This window comes from Phaseolus vulgaris, chromosome 8 (assembly GCF_000499845.2).
Source record: "Phaseolus vulgaris cultivar G19833 chromosome 8, P. vulgaris v2.0, whole genome shotgun sequence".
NCBI lineage: Eukaryota > Viridiplantae > Streptophyta > Magnoliopsida > Fabales > Fabaceae > Phaseolus > Phaseolus vulgaris.
Window position 1 is genome coordinate 35754689 of NC_023752.2, and position 22290 is coordinate 35776978.

The 22290-nt window shown below is 35.8% G+C and overlaps 1 protein-coding gene across 2 annotated transcripts; it reads left to right on the forward strand.

The window, feature by feature from the left end:
- The first annotated feature begins 3750 nt into the window (after nt 1-3750).
- Nucleotides 3751-7277, forward strand: LOC137824445 (germin-like protein subfamily 1 member 7). Of its 2 annotated transcripts, none has more exons than XM_068630094.1 (4): nt 3751-3878; nt 3983-4086; nt 4474; nt 6752-7277. In XM_068630094.1, exons 1-4 carry the CDS (start codon nt 3761-3763, stop codon nt 7261-7263), a joined length of 735 nt encoding a protein of 244 aa, XP_068486195.1. In that variant the 5' UTR covers nt 3751-3760; the 3' UTR covers nt 7264-7277. The 2 variants fall into 2 exon arrangements, with proteins under 2 accessions (XP_068486195.1, XP_068486194.1); XM_068630093.1 differs by lacking the exon at nt 4474 and adding an exon at nt 6249-6257 and having other exon boundaries at nt 3983-4078.
- Nucleotides 7278-22290: the final 15013 nt, after the last annotated feature.

Genomic DNA, 22290 nt, shown 5'->3' on the forward strand with positions numbered 1-22290 from the left:
CAGATATCATCATTCCCAAACACATTTTTCCAACTTGGTCAGTTTTTCAAACCTCCTTTTCTGCTATCCCACCATTTCCTAAAGCTAAGTCATGTTTATCTTTGTCTTCAACTTTTACTTGTACACATAAACTAACTTTGTTACGTGCAGGGTTTCAGAATTCGAGGTTGAATTCTCTCCAACTCGGGGAGTATAATGGATATCCAATAGGAGAGGGTTTTATTAATGAAGGAAGAGGATTTTCACCTACACATTTGAAGTTCTTCCTTCTAGTCTTCTCACAAATTAAAAGAAGTCAAAGAGAAGATCAAGCCTAAAGATAAAGAAGTCTACAAACTCTCAAATAATAGGCTTCATTTTGAATATCTCTCTTTAAGTAGAAAATATATAGAATAGTCTTTAGGAAGGTGCTTAGAGGGAAACATAAGAAACCTCTTTTGTAAAAGCATCCTTAGTTGTAGTTTAGAAATAGTAAGAGCTTAGGGGGGTGTGAACTTAGTAAGGGATGCTAGGGGGAGTGTAGATATGAGTTAGGAGGTGCCAAACTAGGAAGGAAAGTCACACTTCCTTCATGCACTAGTTGGCGCCGAAATTACATGTCATTTAGGGGCACATTTGCATTTGATTAGCTTTGCATTTCAGCACCTTATAGGCTATAAATAAAGGTGCTTAGCTTGTAGAAATGAGATTTGGAAATTGTAGTAAGAAAACTCTACTCAATTTGAGAGAGAAATTGGAAGAGCTTTGGTGCCTTCATCAAGTCTTATCTTGGGTGTCTATGGTGAACCTCAAGTGGCGGCAACTCACTAATCTTGGAGTATCCACACTCTAAGTGGCGTGACCACTCACCTCTCCTTCCATCTCCATAAGTTTTCTATTCTCAAGCTTTGTTCCTTCTTTCTAGTTCATGTTCTAGCTTAATTGTTCTTCATTTCTGTTCGGTACTTTGCTGTATTTCTCAATTATGTTCGGTAATTCATGTTCTTTGGCTGTATTCCATTGTGTTTTCTTCCATTCTTGTTGCTTGATTCAATTTGACAATACATGGACTTCCATGTGAGCTTTGGTTCGGTGCAAAGTCTTGGTGAGTTCTTGAATTAGAACATTGATCCAATTCTAATTAAAGTGCCAATTCATGACCAACTCAAGTTGTTCCTAAGAATGTCAAAGAATCATGTATTCTTGCTATTGCATTCACATCAAAATATGTAATAGTTTATTTTTACTATATGCTTAGATATCACCAACAAGTGAAGGTCAAGTTATATGTAGGCATTTATAAAGATAAAAATTTATGTGATGTAGTGCCTATGGAAACTTGTCATGTCTTATTGAGACGACCATTGCAATTTGCTAAAAACTCCATGCATAATGGTTGTAGCAACGAGATTACCTTCACACAAGAAAAAAATAAATATCTTTTTTATCCTTTAACACCTTCTCAGGTCTTAGATGGTCAAATAAGATTAAAATAGAAAATAAAAACTAAAAAATCACTAACTCTTCTAGAACAAAAGGTAGGGTCTAAAGAGTCTAGTAATAAAAATTTAGAACAAGGGAGGAAAAAATTAGAGAAGAAAATTATGTACTCCTCTCTAAAGAAATCTTGTGAAAAGTTGCTAAAAACAATAGAAAAACAATAGGAATGACAACTTAATAAGAATGATTTTTATACAATTGCTGAAACTAACTCATTTGATTTGTTTGATGACTCCAACATAGCACATTTGATCCTGGACGACGAGCACAAAATAAGGTTGTTGTTCGAGATCAACCTTGTAAATCTGAGGACAAATTGTCTCAAGAAGAAGGGGATGATGGTAGAGCCTCCAGCCACACACAACCACATAATAAGGAGGATGAAAACCTATAGGTTGTTTATTGATTTATTTGCAAATATGGGTTTAATGGGGCTTTTGTTTCTTTTTGTAGGCCCAATCAAGAGGACAACTCTAGGATGAAGGAATGTACAAACATATCCAAGAAGACCTCCAAGTCATCAAAACACAAAATAGAGCTTTGACCAGAAGAATACAAGAAGACTAAGTTTCTGCTGACTAGTCAACATTATTTGTGGGGCAAGCTTTTTAAATAAATTGTATAAAGTTGTTTAGGATTTCATGGGCCATGTATTGGGCCTAGTAGCATAAAATAATTGGACCAAATATTTGGGCCAAGTAGCATAAGTTTTTGGGCTTATATTCAGGCCAATAGTAAAATACGTCTAGTTAGGGTTAAAAGTGACTAGTTGGGGTAACAATTGGGCTTCTTTGAGCCCAATGTAACCCTAAAACGTCTAGGGTATATTGGAGAACGAAAATCACCTTGGTATGGAGCACATGGATGTCCACATGGCAGCCTAGGAGTGGAGAAGATTTATCATGGAAGGTGTGAGCTCAACATGGAAAGCATGACTCCACATGACACCTTCTCATTGGAGAGTTTTATTTTAAATTTTCAAATTTTGCCTCCAAATGTTCAGCCCTCTCTCTTATAAATTGAGGTGCTTGACTCTCATTTTCTAAGATTAATGAATGAGTGAAATTGCTGCCAAAATATTGAGTCAATTATCACTCTTGTCTTGCCTCTTTAGGATTAGACACTTTAGTTTTCAACTCTCCACCTAACTCAAGTGATTAGGCCTCACCTATCACTTTCCATACTTAGCATGCACCTCCAAGGAAACCGCAAGCTCCATGTGAACCTCCTTGCACGCCTCCTCCATTGAAGCTTCAGCCAATCCTCTCCAAAATTCAATCAAAGAATTCAGTCATGAAGGCACAATATGTAAAAGTTTGTTGAAAAGGTTGTTTGTATCATGAATTTGTAAGAAATTAAATAAAAAGCAAAGTAATGATTTGGATGAGTCAATTGGAAAAATTGGAATTAGGGTTCATCCTTCTCACTTGTTTGTATTTTTAATGAATAAAAACATATAACATTTCAGCTTGAATTACTCTACTATCTTTATTGATACCCTTTCTCTCCCTTAAATTTCTAAAGATACATGTTTGAAGTACTCGGTATAATGATCTAAAGATGTTCTTAAAAGAAATAGATACTCGACTTCAAGTTTCAAATATGATCAACGAATATGTCAATAAAAAGAGTAAAATTAGGTATACTTCTTAAATTTAGAGTTAAAAATATTCCAGCGATCAGAGATTCGTTCAAGCCAAATGCAAAAAGATTAACATCCTCCATCTCCTTCAATTGTTTCATTTTAGTGTGTGTTATTTCAATTAGTTTAGATTGGATTTAGGGTTTATCCTTGTATATGGAATAATATAACCAAAAATGTAAAAAGATTGAAGTTGAATTGTTTAAATTGCAGGCATGGGAAGTAAAAGCAGAGAGAAGTTCAAAGCCATGAAACGGTAGTATCTAATGGCACACATAATTTGTTCAGAAAATTGTGGATGAATAAATAAACTATTCCCGCCGTCGGAGAGTCATTCAAGCCAATCGGAAAAGAGAACAATAACTAAGAACAAGTCTGAAGAAATGATACCAAGTCTAAACTACTCTTTGACAATGCCTTTGTGGTTAATTTATAATTTAAGAATGTTACAGAAGAACAACTACGTATTGGGTAGACGTGGAACATCTTCTTATTAATAAAGAATGGTTCATCACCTAATAAAGAAATAATAAATAATACCACAAGTTAAATACAGGGTTCATCCTTATAAATAACAAAGGTTAGAAGGAAAACAAATAACTTACCCAAAATCATACAGAAATAGAGTGCAGAAGCAAAATGAAAGCTGTGTATTTCCTTGTGGCCATCTTGGCTTTGACGTCGTCCATTGCCTCTGCCTATGATCCAAGCCCTCTGCAAGATTTTTGTGTGGCTTTGAATGACACTAAGAATGCTGGTACGTACAACCATTCCTTAAGTCTTTTGCTATACATCAATCAACATGATAAGATTATTAAAGATGATCCTTTGAATTGAAAACTTTTTTTGGTGAATTTGTAGTATTTGTGAACGGAAAACTTTGTAAAGACCCCAAAGTAGTGAAAGCAGAAGATTTCTTCAGACACGTGGAACCTGGGAATACCTCCAACCCACTTGGTGCACAAGTTGTTGGGTATGAAGCCAGGACCAATTGGGTTGGACTGACTAGACACATGTTTAGTGAGTGGGCTTAATTATTATATCCCCTTATTATCTCTATTTATCTCTATTTAAAGAGATCATTGTACTTGTAATTGGTGTGCAACAGGATATATTGTAAACCTAATAGTTGCCCGGGTGGATGTAGGTTGCAGTTGGCGACCGAACCACGTTAAATCTTGTGTCGTTTATTTTTCTGCAGTTGATTCGTGATTATGTGTGTTGTTTCCGCGTGTGTTTTTCCCATCAAGTGGTATCGAGAGCCTTGGTTCGTTTACACACTAGAGATCCGATCAGCAGAAATTAATCGACGAGATGTGAAAATTGCGGTTGCAGTAGCGTCCTAGAGTTAGGGTTTCGCAGAGGCGGCAACAACAACCCAAAGCTAGGGTTTTGCAGGGGTTGCAGCAGCGTCCTAAGGCTTAGGGTTTCCCAGATCTGCTTCACAACAGCGGTGACCAGCGACGGTGGTGGTGCGGAACGCCAGGGCAGTGGGGACTGTGACCAGGTCTATTGGTGAGTGATTTTGGGTGGTGCAATTTTTGTGTTCTTGATTTAAAAAAAAAAAAAAGATTGCCAAGATCTGAAATTAGTTGTACCGAGTATCTCGTCTAGTGATTTGAGATGACAGAAGAAGGGAGGTTCCGAATTGAAAAATTCGATGGTATAGATTTCAGTTGGTGGAAAATTCAAATTGAGGATTTGCTAGTTCAAAAAGATTTGGACGTGGCTTTGGATGACAAGCCAGAAAAGATGTCTAATGCAGAGTGGGCAGGTTTGGATCGGAAAGCTATGTCCGTTATCCGACTCTCTTTGAGTAAGAATGTTGCGTTCAACATTTTGAAGGAGAAGACAGCGAAAGGTATCAGGAAGCATTGTCTAACATGTACGAGAAGCCATCTGCTGCAAACAAGGTGTTTCTGATTAGAGAATTGGTAAACACAAGGATGAAGGAAGATAGTTCAGTTACTGAGCACATTAATAAAACGAATTCGATCTTAGCCAGACTTATGTCAATGGGCATTAAGTTCGATGATGAAGTTCAAGCTTTACTACTGTTATCGTCTTTGCCTGACAGTTTGTCCAGAACGGTTACAACAGTTACCAGTTCAGCGGGATCCGATGGATTCACTTTTGAGAAGATTCGTGATCTCATTCTTGGCGAGGATGTCCGAAGAAGGAGTTATGGGGAATTATCTAGTGAATCGCTATATGTCATGAGAGGTAAGAGAAATATCAGAGATAGTGGGAGCAAGAACAAAGGAAGGAGTCAGTCAAAGACTTGGGATTGCTCAAGTGTAACATGTTGGAACTGCAAGGAGGTCGGGCATTTCAGGAATCAATGCCCAAATGATAAACAAGTCAGCATTGCAGAAGATTCCGCGGACGATGACCTCTTAGTCTGTTGCGCGGAGAGCAGTGTGGATTCCTGGGTCATAGATTCTGAAGCATTGCAGAATCTAGTTATTGGAGACTTTGGAAAGGTAAGACTAGCGAACAATAGAACTTTTGATGTTACGCGGGCATGGGTGACATAGTGTTGAAGACACCAGTTGGTTTTTGGACTTTGAAGAATGTCAGAGTTGTTCCAAGCTTAACGAAAAGTGTGACTTTTGTTAGGCAGTTGGATGAACAGAGACATGAAGTGAAGTTCGGAAATAAGCAATGGAAGGTTGCCTAGGGAAATCTTGTCATGGCCTGCGGAAGAAAGAAAGGTTCATTGTATATGGTCGGATTACCGTCTGAGGGAGTGACCATCCCAGTTCAGAAGATAAACAAAGTCCGGTTCACAGAATCTCGTTGGCAGAAGAGGGTTGTCTTTACAAGAGAGAAACCCAGAGCCACAGGTCAGATTCAGGATGAATGAGCATGGAAAGGTTCAGGTAGACCAGTCAGAGGTACTTGTGGCAGTGGGAGCACGGGTCGTGCTTCAGCTAAGGTTCCTAGATGACAGTGGGTTAGGAGAACTAGTATTCCAGCGGTTGAAACTTCTCTAGAAAAATTCTTGTTGAATATGGAGAGTGTTTGTTCTCAGGTTGTTCCAGGATCCGGTAGTTCCTGTAAGTGGGAGTCGGTAGGAACAGAGAACGGGTCAGTGACTGAGGTGTTGAAACTCAGGTTGTTCCAGGATCTGACAGTTCTTGTAAGTGGGAGTCGGTAGGAATAGAGAACAAGTCAGTGACTGACGTGTTGAAACTCAGGGGAGTTTTAACGAAGTCTTCAAAATGATTAAGAAGGCTGGTGGCAACTAGAGGTGGAACAGTGAGTTCCATCGAAAAATTACAGAAGTACATGTACACAGTTGAAGCGCAGGTGAACATTGTTCCGTGACTTCAAGTGGGAGATTGTTGGGTATGAAGCCAGGACCAATTGGGTTGGACTGACTAGACACATGTTTAGTGAGTGGGCTTAATTATTATGTCCCCTTATTATCTCTATTTATCTCTATTTAAAGAGATCATTGTACTTATAATTGGTGTGCAACAGGATATAATGTAAACCTAATAGTTTCCCGGGTGGATGTAGGTTGCAGTTGGCGACCGAACCACGTTAAATCTTGTGTCGTTTATTTTTCTGCAGTTGATTCGTGATTATGTGTGTTATTTCCACGTGCGTTTTTCCAATCAAAAGTGACTCAAGTGTTTGTGGATCAGCTACCAGGATTAAACACACTTGGCATATCTTTGGCTCGTATAGATTTTGCACCAAAGGGTTTAAACCCTCCCCACACTCACCCTCGAGGCACAGAGATCCTTATTGTTGTTGAGGGTACTCTCTATGTTGGATTTGTTACTTCCAATCAAGATGGAAACCGTCTCTTTACCAAAGTTTTGAACAAGGGCGATGTCTTTGTCTTCCCAATTGGTCTCATTCATTTTCAACTTAATGTTGGATACGACAATGCTGTTGCAATTGCTGCTCTTAGCAGCCAAAATCCAGGAACTATCACTATTGCCAATGCTTTGTTTAAAGCCAATCCATCCATTTCTCCTGAGGTTCTTACAAAAGCCTTCCAAGTAGATAAGACCATAATTGATTACCTTCAAAAGCAATTATGGTCTCTACATAACTCTTTCTCCATACATATATATATTAGAAATGATGTCACTACAAAAATTTACTTTTTAACAGGTTATATTTAATGTTTGCGGCTATTTTAACCCTCACTAAGTACGTTACCTGCGATTTGTTTTTATCCTAAAAGATTTAACATCGCTATCGACGATTTTTACTAACCTCTAAGATGTTTGAAAATGAGAGAGTTATATATGTCACAATCTAATGGATTAAAATTGCATTTTAACTGATAATTTCACATAATTAGAAAATTAATCGATCAACACATCGTTTTAACATATTAAAACAAGAGATTTCAAAGACTTCATAAAACTTAAGTGATTTTAATCGATTAAAAACTTGTTTTATGAAATAATTCATACTTAAAAGATATTATCAACATACTTGGGATATTATTATAAAATTTATTCACGAGAAAACTATTAATATTTATTTATTCAAAGATAGCATAATAATATTGTCATCATAATCTAATTCGGTCTCTTAACTACTATATAATGACAAACCTACTCATGAGACATCTCTAATATATTTTCTTATATAACGTGACATAGTAGAAGCTAATCCTGACCTGGTACATGGGTCCAACTTTTTCAACCAAACATTTTGATGCTTCTCCACATTTTTTAGGGTCTTTAAGTTTGCCATGTGATTTCTTTAACCGTGGAGATCCTAACTTGATACTTCACATATTGTAAGGAATCCTTGTTAGTATATATTCCTTGGGTATCATAAACCTAATTTTATCATCACTTGAGTACTTTTACTAATCAAATCAAATTATCTTACTAAAACTATGGTACATGATTAAAACTAGGTTTTAATAAATAGATAGATAGTGAGGATTATCATAGAAGCTGTGAGATTTAATTTGAGGTTGATAACACTAGTATAAATAACACTTTTTACAATGAAATATTTGGTCGATTAAATTAGAACTGATGTAAACAAAAAAGTTATGACATTTTTGTAAATATTTGTCACATATTACACCGATTGGGCTATCCAATCGGTGTGATATGTTTTTCTCAGAGAAAAAAAAAAGGTTTTTAAAAATTTTATCCCTGTGATTACATATAACATCGGTTGGATAGAGGAATCGGTGTTATATTCTATAAATTACATATAACATCGGTTCCTCTATATAATAGGTTTTATATGTCATTCCGAAAGTTAAAAAGAAATTTGAAAACTTTAACTTTGGACACTACATTCACGCTCCAGGTTAGTTTTTATTTTTAAATATGTTAATTTTAATTTTTATTATTATTTGGTTTATAATTATTTATATAGACAATTAGTTTTATTATATTGTATTTGGAATATAATGTATTATGTTTTAAATTGGGTAATTTTATATGTTGAACATCTTGGTATTAGGTATGGGGGTGATAGAACCTCGACAATTTGAACACTGTATTAAGTTTAGGGTTTAGGGTTTAGTATGTGACTCTGGAGCATAGATAACACCAGTTGGGAGCCACAATCGGTGTTATATGTGCCTTCTGGAGTACATATTTTGGAATATTTTATTTAGATTTCGATATATATCACGCCGGTTTTTACAACCGGTGTTATATGTAATTGAAATTTTACACTAGTTATTACTCATAAATGGGGTGCATGTAAATCAATTTACTAGAAAACCAAGTTTTAGTATTTTGTCGAGTATCAACTATTAATCAATTTAAAAGTTGTATTTTCACAACTATTTTTTTAGGCTCATGCTTTGCAACCTTATATTGGGCCAAGTGTATTCATATTTTCTAACTAATATTGATCGTAGAATCCCTAGCAAAGGACGAACCACTAGGGCAATGGCTAGAATAATACAAGAAGAGTCAGACTCTGCTACCCCAAGGAGAGACATACTCTTATACATTTTTTAAGAGCGATGACCTAGTTGTAAAAACTAGAATAGGGTTTTCATCTGTTCCAAAATAACTTTGTTCAAGTAGTATAGATTTTTGGCTTGTATTTTGCCTTGAATAGACTAAGGTTAGGGTTAGGGTTTGTGATGTGAGTTGATTTTAGGATTGCACATTTTATGGTGGCACTTTATTTATGAGGTTTTGTTTTAAACAAAATATGGTGAGAAACCCAAAGAAGATTCCCACTGGACACGAACTTAACCAAGTGGTTAAGTAAGTAGGAAGGTTCACTTCTAGAGGGCAAAGAGAAAAGCACAATATATGGTGATTATGATGATGAAGGTGCGGAAATAAAGGACATGAAAAGAAGCAAAAGATGATGAAGAAAGTAGAACATAAATGAATATAAGTATGGAAAGAATGACATAAGGAAAAGGAAAGAAAAAAAAAATGAAGAGATGAAGAAGCTTATGGAAGTGGGATGTTGTCACGCCACTTGGAGAATGGGTTACTCCAAGATGATTAGTGTAGAGCCTCCACTTGAAGTATAGAACACTTAAGATAAGACCCAAGGATATTAGAACACTCAGCTCACTAAACACTTTGACAAAGTTTCTTTACTTTCAAAATTCAATGTATCAAATACATGAGGCAAGCCACTCTATTTATTGAGTGTCTTGGAGAGCAACATAGAGGGGTAGGGTTATCATTGGTGAGAAACCTTCTAGAACGTAGGTCAAAGAAACCCTAAACCTAGGTGCACAGGTACTAAAATTACTAAGCATATCCTTCTAAAATTACTAAGCACACCTACAAAAATTACTAAGCACGCTTTACTCAAATTACTAAGCACGCTTTACTCAAATTACTAAGCACACTCTACTCTAGCTTATTCTTCTATTTGGCACCCCTAAACTGAGCCCAATTTATTTTACATAAACTTGTCTTGTGAAAAGACTAGAAGGAAGAACAACTGATATTCTGGTTCATGATTGGTTTTTCTTCTACTGAGGTTTTTCTGAGGCCTGGTGGGGTTTAGTCTTGTATGCTGACATAGTTGTGAAGTGTTTGTTGTGTCCTTGGTCCTTTGCTTTTCGAGTTGGGTTGTATCAGTTTCTAAACCTACCTAAGGTTTAATTGGGCATAATTAGGCCCACACTAAAACCTAGGCCGATTGCATAAACCCTAAATAGTCACACAGATCCCACATCTTCACATGGCAAGTCTGACTAGCTTTACGTGCCTAATTTGAATTCAAATCTCCCACCAATTTTCTCTTGTAAATGGTCAGGCCCTTCATATAGAAATGGAAGTGCTTGGCTCGTTAAAATTCATATCAAATATACTTGAGTTATATTGTTGAAATTGCAAGCGAAACTCCCATTGTATCCTTTCTCTATGGTAGACACCTTGTTTGATCTCTATCTCATTTTCTTCAAGTGATTAGGCCTAACCTTAAACATTCTATACACCTCACGACATCCAAGGATTGAAGAGTTCTTTGTAGCTCTTCCTTGACCACTACTACAAAAATTTTAAAAACGGCTATGAATAACGACATTTGACCGAAACCTGTTGTTGGAAAAATCGCAGTGGCATTAACTTTATTAACTCAACATTTCACTACAAAATAACGATGGTTTCTTTCTGAAACATTGTTAATATTGGTCTTGCGTGAAAACTGCGACCGTTCTTTTTTGAACAGTCATTACAAATGAGTTTCGCGTCCAAACTGCGACAATTAGGCACTTAACTATTATCCAAAAACCACCTCGTGCCGTAGCACCTACGCATGTCGCTCCCTCTCCAGCCGTCACACCTAACTAACACAGCTCAGAGCAAAACCCAGTGTCGCCAACCATCGAAGCTCCCTAACACACCAAGCGTTTTCTTCTCTCCTCCGCGCACACAAGAAAACAGTTGCCTCCAGCTCCGCGCGCCAACCCTTACCTCCGCACACCGGCAACACCTTCCGCACCTCCACCACACGTTGCCTGATGAGAGTCAAGTAAAGGAGGTTTTTATCAATGAAGGAAGAGGCAATTCACCATCACACTTGAAGTTCTTCCTTCTAGTCTTCTCAAAATTAAAAGAAGACATAAAATAAAAGAGAGGCCCAAGCCCAAAGCCCGAGCCCGAGCCCAAGTCCATCCTATGAAGGGCAAGGCCAAGTTTTAAATAATAAAGAATATTGTTTCAAGGTGCTTAGAGGGAAACATTAGAAACCTCTATTGTTAAAGCATCTTTTAGTCTTTAGTTAGGAGTCTTAGGGGGGGTGTGTTAGTAGATAGGTGTAGGAGTAGAAAAGGAGGTGCCAAAGTGAAGGAAGAGGTCACACCTTCCTCATGCTTTGTTTTAGGCGCCAATTCTAGAAGCTTTTTAGGAGGGAGTTTTTGAATTTGTGTAGCTCACATTTCAGCACCTTAGGCTATAAATAGAGGTGCTCTCTTTGTAAATTTCAAATTTGAATTTATCTAAAGAAACTATACTCAAAATTGGAGTGAGCATTGGAGAGCTTTTGAGCCTTCTTCTCTAGTCTTATCATGAAGGATCATGGTTTCCTCAAGTGGCGGCTTGCACACTCATCTAGGAGCATCCATACTTCTAGTGGCGTGATCATCCAACCTTTCTTCCATCTTCATGAGCATTCTCTTCTCCTTCCTTTCTTCTCTTGTTAATTTCCTTGTCTTAGCTTGTTTCCTAGTTGTTTTGATTCGGCAATTTCAGCTTGTTAATGTGTAGCTATGGTTCATTTGTGTTCTTGGCTGCTCTTCATCTTTTCTTCTTCAATTCCAGCATTTTGATTCGGTACCTTGCTGTTTTGTTTTGTTAATTAGTGTTTTTGCCTTTCCTCCAATTCTTTTGGTTCAATTTGACAATATGTGGAACATCTAAATGAGTTTGGGATTTGGTACTAGTTTTTGGTGAGTTCTTGTCTTAGAACATTGATCCAACTCTAAGAAAAATGCCTAAATAAATGTTAGGGTTTTAAATTTTTTAATAAATGTTTGAATGTATGTCTCGATTAATTAATAGTTTAAAGTTTGTGGGACCTTCATTTAGTGGATATTTGATGGAAGAGTCCTGAAATTGAGGAGAAGAGTGACAGATTTGGAATTGCCAAAAATTAGCAAGAAAAACTTCAAACGATCATAATTTTTTACAGAGAAGTGGGGTGGATATGTGTAAAAAATGAAAGTTGCTCGAAACGAGGTAACGAATGACATAGCCAACTGGAAGGGGATTGGGGTTTACCAAAATTCCAAAAATTCAGCATTTACTATTATTTTTTATTTTAAGTATTATTTATGTCTTTTTCAGGTATTTTAAGGTTTTAATTCTCATACTTTCACTTGTCAGAAAATTCTAAAATTTTGCATGATGTTTCCTAGTATAAATTTGAGATTTATCAAACCATTATGATTTTATTACATTAAAAAATTTATAAATTGTTACATTATGTGTTCTAATATGAAATCTTATTATTTTAGTGTTAATTCCGTGGGAGGGGAAGTGCAAATGCAAAACAAACTCACTTGGATGCACCTGAAGGTATTAAAAGTATATTTGTTCACTAACCTTAATGTGTCTAATTCATTCATCTAATAGAGGTTAACTATGAGTACGGTTACTATGTTATGCAGTGGATGTCAATTATTGTGTGAGCTGGAATTCACAGAGGTTGGGATCAGGTAATATCTCAATACAAAAATACTTTAAAATTTAGAGTTTAGAATCATATAGAACTTTTTCATATATTTGTAGAACTTTTTGTAGAATTTTATATGTACTAATTTATTGTATGTAGACGTTCATATTTAAATTATGATATTACATGCATTATTGTTCTGAAAATTTGATATTTTATGCAAGATTAGGGTATATATATAACAATATATTTTTTTTAAAAAAATATATTTATAATGACGGTTCTAGGCTAGAACCGTTATTATAAATATTTTTTTCCTTTATTTGGCAAAATAACGATAGTTTTTTACACATGTCGTTAATGTGGTTTTATAATGACGGTTCTAGAATTGTCGTTATAAACAGTTGATTTATAACGATACCTAAAGTACCGATGGTTCAGGAACCATCTTTATATGACATTTTTAACCGTCGTTAATGTATTGTTTTGTACGTACTAGTGGACCTTCCTTCTTCATTGCTTCCGCCAATCAATTCCACATTTGAATAACCAAGCCAATCCGTGGAGGTGTCAAGCTATCATTTTGTATTATAAGCTACTATTTGAAGATGGGGATTTGACTATAAATAAACAGGTGAAAGTCAATATTTTTGTGGGTAACTACAATGATAATATTTTATGTGATGTAGTACCATGGAATATTGCCATCTTTTATTGAGAAGGCCTTGGCAATTTAATTAAAAAACCATGCACAATGGCCTTAACAATAAGATAAGTTTTGCCCATCATAATAAAAAGTTTGTACTCTTTCCTCTTGCATTTCCACAGGTAATAGAGGATCAAGTGTAGATGAAAATGAAAAGAGAAAGTGAAAAAAAATCTCGAAAACCAAAGAGTAGTCATTAGGGATAATTTTAAGGTGTGGGAGAAGAACGCTCATTCCTACGAGGTCATTCAAATGGAGTCCAATTTACTTAAAAAAGAAATAAAAAGATTTCTCTTATCTGAACAACCTCCAAACCTCATTCTTTGTAAAGGAACACTTATATGCTCTGCTGCATTTTATGAATTCAGTGTTTTACCTCCTTGTATAAAAGAACTTTTAAAAGAGTTTGGTGATGTGGTCCCTAAGGAAGGACCAATTGAACTTCGACCTTTCAAGGGCATAGCACATGAAATAGATTTATTTCTTGGAGCTATTCTACCAAATAGATCGGCATACAGAACTAATCTAGATGAAACCAAAGAGATAGAATACTAGGTTTAGGAATTGTTGGAGAAGGGATGAGTACAAAAAAACCTAAGCCTTTGTGTTGTACCTGTCTTGTTGGTGCCTAAAAAAATGGCAAATCGATAATTTGTTGTGATTGTAGAGCCATAAATAATATCACCATCAAGTACATGCATCCAATTCCTAGACTTGATTATATGCTTGATGAATTGCATAGATCCAACGTGTTTTTTAAAATTGATCTAAAGAGTGGTTATCATAAACTTAGAATTAAAGAAGGCAATGAGTGGAAAACTGCTTTTAAAACCAAATTTGGACTATACAAGTGGTTATTAATGTCTTTTGGGCTTACTAATGCACCTACCACATTTTTTAGGCTTATGAATCATGTTCTAAGGGATTGTATAGGAAAATTTGTTGTTTATTTTGATGATATCTTAGTTTGTAGTCATAGTCTAGGCACCCAATTGCTTGTTTTAGTGAAAAATTACATGGTGCCTCCCTGAATTACCCTATTTATGATAAAAAAAATTCTATGCACTTGTGAGGACCCTCCAAACTTGGGAACACTATCTGATTTCTAAAGAATTTGTCATTCATGGTGGTTATGAGTCTTTGAAATATTTGAATGGTCAACATAAGTTGAATAAAAGACATGCAAAGTGGACACAATTTATGGAATTATGCTATTAAATACAAGAAGGGCAAGACAAACATTGTGGCAGATGTTTTATCTAGAAGACATACCTTATTTTCTAAACTTATAGCCCAAATTCTTGGATTTGATAACATACCTAAACTTTATGAATATGATCAAGATTTTGCATCCACATTTGGTAGTTCTAAACATAGGGCGCAAGGAGGGTTCTATATTTCCAAGGGGTATTTGTTTAGGGAAGGAAAAATTTGTATACCTCAAGGAACATATAGAAAATTCCTTGTCAAAGAGTCACATGAAGGAGGTCTCATGAGTCATTTTGGAGTTGATAAAACTTTTGATCTTCTTAAATAAAAATTCTTATGGCCCCATATGAGAAAAGATATTTAGAGAAATTGTCATAAATGTATTTCATGTTTAAAAGTCAAATCTAATACAATTTCAACTTTATACTCCTTAACCCTTAGTTTGTGCCCCATGGGAAGACACCACAATGGATTTAATTTTAGGGCTTCCAAGGCAACAAAAAGGTTTTGATTCTATTTTTGTGGTGGTAGATAGGTTAGCAAAATGACATATTTCATACCCTGCCGCAAAGTGGATGATGCTAACAACATCTCCAAACTTTACCTTAAAGAAATGGTAAGACTTCAAACGTAAACAGAAATACAAGAATGAATAGAACAAATTTCACATGATACATGAAGGAAAACACAACTCCTATTTCACTCTTTTGACAAAGGCAAAGCATATAGCAATCTTGCAATCTTTTTCAAAAATTCTGAAGCTATTTTCTATAATGTGATATGTGTGAACATAGAAATTCAAAACCTAGTTATATATCCACAAAAATAGTTGTTTGTTTCAGTTAAACAAATCGCATAACAGATGCATAACAAGCTAAAATAGTTTTGATAATTAAACGAGAATCTGTTATGTTTTTCAAAAAACAATGGATTGAAACCTCGATTCAATTGATTGATTTGGCTTTGACTTGTAAAGTCAGCCAATTTTAGCTTTTCAAAATCATTTTCAAAACTCCAAGTGTAAAACAACCGATTAAAACGTAGAAACTGTTAGAATATATGGCTTTAAACTAGAGGGGGGGTGAATTGTTTAAAGAGAGTATTCACAATCTTTTAAGCCTGGAATGAAATTACTTCGAGAATACCTTGATTTAGAAATCAGTTTTTCAAAACACAAATTTTAAAGCACTGCACCAGTAAAACAATCGGTTGTTTGGCAGAAACAATCGGTTGTTTATACCAGTAAACAAATATCAAAACTGAATTTAAAGAATTAGGGATAGATAAAATGTACACAGATGTTTATACTGGTTCACTCTAAACCCAGAGCTACATCCAGTCTTCTCAGAAACTACTGAGGAATTCCACTAAGCAATCACACCTAGATCACTTACACCATAACCAAGAAAGTGACCTTGATCCCCTCAAGACACACACTTCTCTTGGCCAACACACCAACACTAAGAATGCTGATCTTGATCCCCTCAAGAGCACACAGCAATCCTCAGCAAACACACAGAAGCAGATGTTTTACAGAATTCAAGAATTACACTTGTTACAGAAGTAAATCTGAAATCAATACAAGCATAATTCCTATCTCCCACACTATGATCAAACTCAATCTCTAAGCAATCTCAATTCTTTGAAAAATTAAAAAACTTGTTACTCAAATCTGTTTTTCTGAATATATTCAAAGATATTGTTTGTTATCAAATCTTAACAAACTTATTCATTGCATTTAAAAGATTGGTCAAAGCATTAAAGACTGGAGCATAATCAGTTAAAAACATTTAATGCTCAGTCAAAGCTAAAACAGTTTTTCTGTTATGGTACCAAAACAATCAATCAGTTGTTTCCTCGAATCAATCGGTTGTTTTGACAGCTCAACCATTTGAAAAATAGTTTTCAATCTTTTCTAGAAACATCTAAGTATAAAACAATCGGTTGTTTCGACAAAACAATCGGTTGTTTTTCACTTAATTTGAAAAACACTTTTCTTTTAAAAAGATTGAGAATGCCTATGCTTTGGATTCAATCACAAAGTGGATTACATACACAATCTACCCCAGATCCTAACTAAGACAGCTCAGCAACAGCAAGCACAGCTAAGCCTTCAACATCCTTCAAAGGGTTTGGATTCTTCAAAGCTTGAACACCACTTGGTTCAACAGAAACAACAGGTTGTTTTTCACTTACTTTGAAAAACAATTTTCTTTAAAAGATCTTGATTGTTTTAGCTTTGGATTGGATTAAGAGTCAATTAAAAAAATCTAAATATACAGAACAAAAGCCCCACAAGTAGCAACCTAGTTTTAACTCTCCACCTCTGGTACATGCACCTATTGTGTTTTTGCAGGTATTACCAAATTCAACTAGAACATCCCAAGCAAACCAGGGAGAGTGCTACGCGGGCTTGCTTCTTGCTATGTCAAGAGATAAGGCTGGAGCCAAGTAAATCACAAATTCCACTTGTGCTTTTCCTGTCCAGTTTGCATCCTGCAAAATCTGAATCAGATTATCCAACTAAATGTACAGGAGAATGAGAGGGATACCATAACCCAACAGTGGATGTGCCTTTTAGATACTTCATAACTCTTTTGGCAGCTTTAAGGTGTGATTCTTTCAGATTGGATTGGAATCTAGCACAGAGGCATACTGCAAACATAACATCTGGTCTACTGCTGTAAGGTAGAGCAAAGAGCCAATCAAACCCCTATATTTAGATTCATCTACTGCAATTCCAGTTGTATCAACATCCATGTAGCAGCTTGTGGACATTGGTGTAGATGCATCTTTACACTGCTTCATATGTCCCTACTTGTGTTTTATTACATATGTTATAGATATAATAGTAATCTACATGTACTCATTCTAGGAGTACCCTTATCAAAAGCTACACAAACTTCAACTATGATAAGGGGGTGAAATAATTTCCTATTATATTTGTTTTATTACATAAAATTGAACTTATTATTCTATCCAAGCATATGCTACCATTTTAATAAATCTCCCGCATATTGGACTTTAAGAGAGAGAAGTGTTGCTAGTAATTTTTTAACTTTTCAAAATTAACCAATTTCATTTGAAATATTCTTTCATAATAATCTTTTACTTTCAATGCCCCGAATTACCCTAGGAACAAATTGGGTTGTAGAATGGGCATTGTAATCGTGAATTCAACAAAGCTAAAAAAATTCTTTTAATGCACAACAATATAAGTACTGTTATGGTACAACTAAGTAAGTTCTTCGATCTCAAAAGTGCACTTGATTTTGGAGCCACATTCCAGGTTTGATATTGTCTCCCATGACTCGCTAGCCTCTGAATCTACAGTACGAATTCCTTTTGTAGTTATGTTTGGCTTAACAACCACTAGGTTTTGGAAGGGAAATGGAGGTGGAGAAATTTGAATTTCACCCTCTAGCATCTTCACCACAATACTCATAAGAGGTCTATCATTTAGGTGAATATTGAACACACCAAAAATCAACCTTTTACATTCTCTCACCTTTAAAAATGAAAAGTTAGTGTCGGGACTTAACCATGCATTAATTTTAAAAATTGAATCTAGCTTTAAAAATGAGAAAATTATAATAATTCATATGAATGTGTTACTGGTATAAAGCCTTTTACATTATTTAAGATGATTATAATAAAAAGTAGCAAAATAAACGTTTTTTGATTAGATATGTAACATTATTTATTCGAATTATAAAACTAGTTTAGTAGTGAAAAGTTTGACTAGATCCATCAACTCAATGATATGCCATAAATATTTATGTGTACATGTTATTAACTACATGATGTGACGCAATCCCAACTTGCATCTTCATTTGTAGATCTTCTTCTTCATTGTTTTGATTTGAATACCTTCTACAGAAGATGTAGACTATTGCAAAAGCACGAAGAATTGTAAAAATTTGAAAGAGATGAAAATTATGGCGTTGAATCTAAGTGTTGTTAGTTCAACACTTAGTTTCTAGAGTGAGGTTAGGCCAACACTACTAGGAGGAGTCTCGAAATTTGTCTAGCAAGAAGAAAACTCTAGAGAGAACTTTGAACAAGTAAAATGGTTTCAATTGGAGAATATTTCATTACTCAAATCAAAGTTAAAATCATGTACAAGGGACTCCTATAAGAGTGTGATAAGTGTCTTCACCGTATTGGTACAAATCCTCTCCAATTAGGAGAAGACTTGTGTGTTATAATATATGGCCTTAAACAAGAGGGGGGGTGAATTGTTTATAAGATATTTTCAAAAACTTTTGAAGGTTTAATGAAACTCAGTGAAGAAACATAGAAGAGGAATCAAGTTTGCAAAGAACACAATCTGTTTTAAAGTGAAACACAGAAAAATAATCGGTTGTTTCTTCGAATCAATCGGTTGTTTATACTAGTTAAAACATAAACAACTTAAAAACAAAATTTAAAGGAGTTCAGAGAAAGAGAAATGCATACAAACAGTTTATACTGGTTCACTCTTACAACAAGAGTTACATCCAGTTCCCAGAAACCACTGGGTAATTCACTAAGCAATCAAACCATATTACAAAACACCACACACCAAAGTAGTGACCTTGAACCCCTCAAGAAACACACTACCTTTCGAAAACCACACCAAGAGTATTGATCTTGAACACCTCAAGAACACACAAAACTCCTTAGCAATACAACAACAGAAATACAGAAGATTGAGAAAGGGTTACACCTGACCAAAGTACAATTTAAAAAGAATACAATTGCAATCATATTCCACTCTCACTTGAAAATCCAAAGCTTGATGTGAATCTTGAAAACTTGAGATCAAATATGTCAAACTGAATTTCTCAAAACTGTTTCTCACTCTTCAGAAACATATAAGAAACTATTTATATTTTCCAAAGATTGGTCAAAACATTTAATGAAGGAGCGTATTCAGTTAGAAATCATTTAAGACATATTCACCATTCAAAACTGAATTTTGTTAGGATTTTCAATGAAACAATAGGTTGAAACCACGAAACAACCGATTGACTTGGTTTGACAGTTATGTCAACCAAGTCAAACAAATTTCAACCTTTTTCAAAATCTCTAAGAGCAAAACAACCGGTGGATTCGACAAAACAACAAGTTGTTTTTCACTTAGTTGGATAAACATCTAATTTCAAAATGGTTTTAATTCACCCAGTTTTAGATTCAACAAAAGAGTGGATCACACTTTATTCTACCCATATCCCACCCACACACAGCATCAACACCAACCTTTCTTCAAACACCTTGGATTTCGATACTTCAAAGCTCTTGACCGCTCTTGATCAACAATATCCCCCTATTTGATGAAGACAAACCCCTGGTTGGTTGTGTTGGTCTTGTTTGAATCTGAAACAGCACCTACAAACATAAACTATGCAATCCAGAACATATCTAATAGCAGATTATGATGACACATCAACTAGTTTTTCTACAAAACCATAAGAGTAGAAAAACCATCCACAAACTATGTCAAACACATCAAAACTGCAACACCAAATCAAACAACATATGCAGTAGAAATTAAAGCATACTTAAATCAGAGCTATAGCAATTTTAAGAAAACACATAAACCGTATTCTCCCCCTATTTGTCTTCATAAATAGAATTAGGAAGAGATAAAAACTGAATAGTTCAAAATAAAGCAATACTATCATAGAAAGTAAACACAACTAGGCTTCAATCATCTTTCCTATACCGCAGCTCAAAAAGTTGGTTTTGAACAGCTTCAATTTGTTCATCACGGGTCTGAAAACGCGTATCCATGTTTTGAAATCTGTTGTCAAAGTTATGAAAGTTTGTAGCACAAAGATCATGAAGATTCCTGTGATTTTCAGCAAGTTGTCCAACCTATTGACCATGAATCTCTCAAAAGGGGACATTGAGAGAATTCTATTTCCTTGATTTCCAGCACTTGTTCCAACACCCATGTCAGCAGTAGGTTGATCTTCAGTTTGAGCATCAACATCAACATCTTCAACAACTTCTTGATCTTCTTCATCATATTCAACATGTGCACCACTTGAGGAACCACCTTGTTCACCATCCTTGCTTACCCATCTTCCACCAATCTTGGTAAAACCCATCTTGCTTAGTAAACCATTGTTCACTTCATGTGTTGATTTCACCAATTCAGATGTTTCTTCCTGAAGATCTACTTCAAAATAGTTTAAGAATTTAGAAATCAAGATAGTATGAGGATAATGATAGTCATTTAACCTCATAGATTTCTGCATGTGTTCCTTGATGATATGGATCCAATTGATCTTGACTTTGCTCATAATGCAGTATATGTTGACAAGATCTTCCTCAGTGAGAACAGAATGATTGCTCCCGATTGGTGTTAGAATCCAAGTTACAATGAGCGCCAACAACCTTTCATTCAACTTCAACCCTCCAACAGAACAAGTTCTTACTTGTGCTTAAGGATTCTTCAAACAACTTCTATAATACTGAATCTTGTTGAAATCTTCCACCACACCAATATTCCCTTAGTTGATTCTCAGCCCAGTATACTTCAAACCAGTTACTGCAGTCCATACCTCATGAGTAATTTCCATATCTACACCTTTAACATGAGAAACAAAGTTGTTGTCAACAAACTTCAAATTGGTGTAGAAAACCCAAATAAGATCAGGATAAATGTTCCCTTTCATTTCCAAGAACCTTTTTAGCAGTTAATCCTTGAGAAGATTTTGCATATCATCCAACTTTTGACTTTTCATCCAGCTGAAAGAAACAACTTTTGGGTTGTTTATCACTTTCCTACTTGTTTCAAAGCGATATTTTTCAATCAACTCATTGTCTCCTGAAAACTATCTGTTCCGTCCGGTTGACCTGGGACGTCTTCGTGCGCGACCTCAACCGTCAGCTAGGGACTCCTTCCCACTGGTTACCTGTGGATTCCTGCAAAGAAGAAGGACAAAAGGGCGCCCTAGCGGCCGTTTGCACTCCGACGCTCAAGTCAGCCAGCAAGAAACACCAAAACTATGCACCTTCGTATCGGAGCACCGCGTATGGCACTCTGGAGGTGGTAAAAAGGAAACTGTGTCTAGTGTATATCTCTCCTTCCAGCAAAAATCTTTCCCTAGTCCCTTGTGCGTAACCTCAAGGCTCGAGCAAGCAACTAGAGAGTTTCTAGGAAATTTGCCAAAAGTTCGAACCCCCGTTCCCAACATTCCCGGCGCTATTTAAACTACCCAAGCATTTAAAGCGCCTTAAAGCGCTTTTAATCATAAAACGTAACGCACTTAATTAACGTGTCTAATTAGAAAACGTAGCGCATTTAAGACGTTGAAACGCTTGGGAGCCTTTAAAGTACCTTAAATGCTCGAAACAGAAACTGTATTAAATGACTTTAATTACCTGGTACCTGACTAAATGGTGTTTCTATTCTGACCCGGCTGTTGTACACGTGGAGGGCCTCACAGCGCCATGACCCCATCTGGGGACGTTTCTACGTGTGAGTCCTCCTGCTTGGGAGTGCTACTGTGCAAGGGGTGACTTTTTGGGTGCCAACTCATGCCCCCAATCATCTAGTCACTCACTTTGAGAGCGTATCTGCCTTCCTCTCGTACCTTGCACCTGGCTACCCTTGGCGTGACCCTCCTCTTGAGTCGTATCTGTCCCAAAGGCGTCTTCGGGGCGG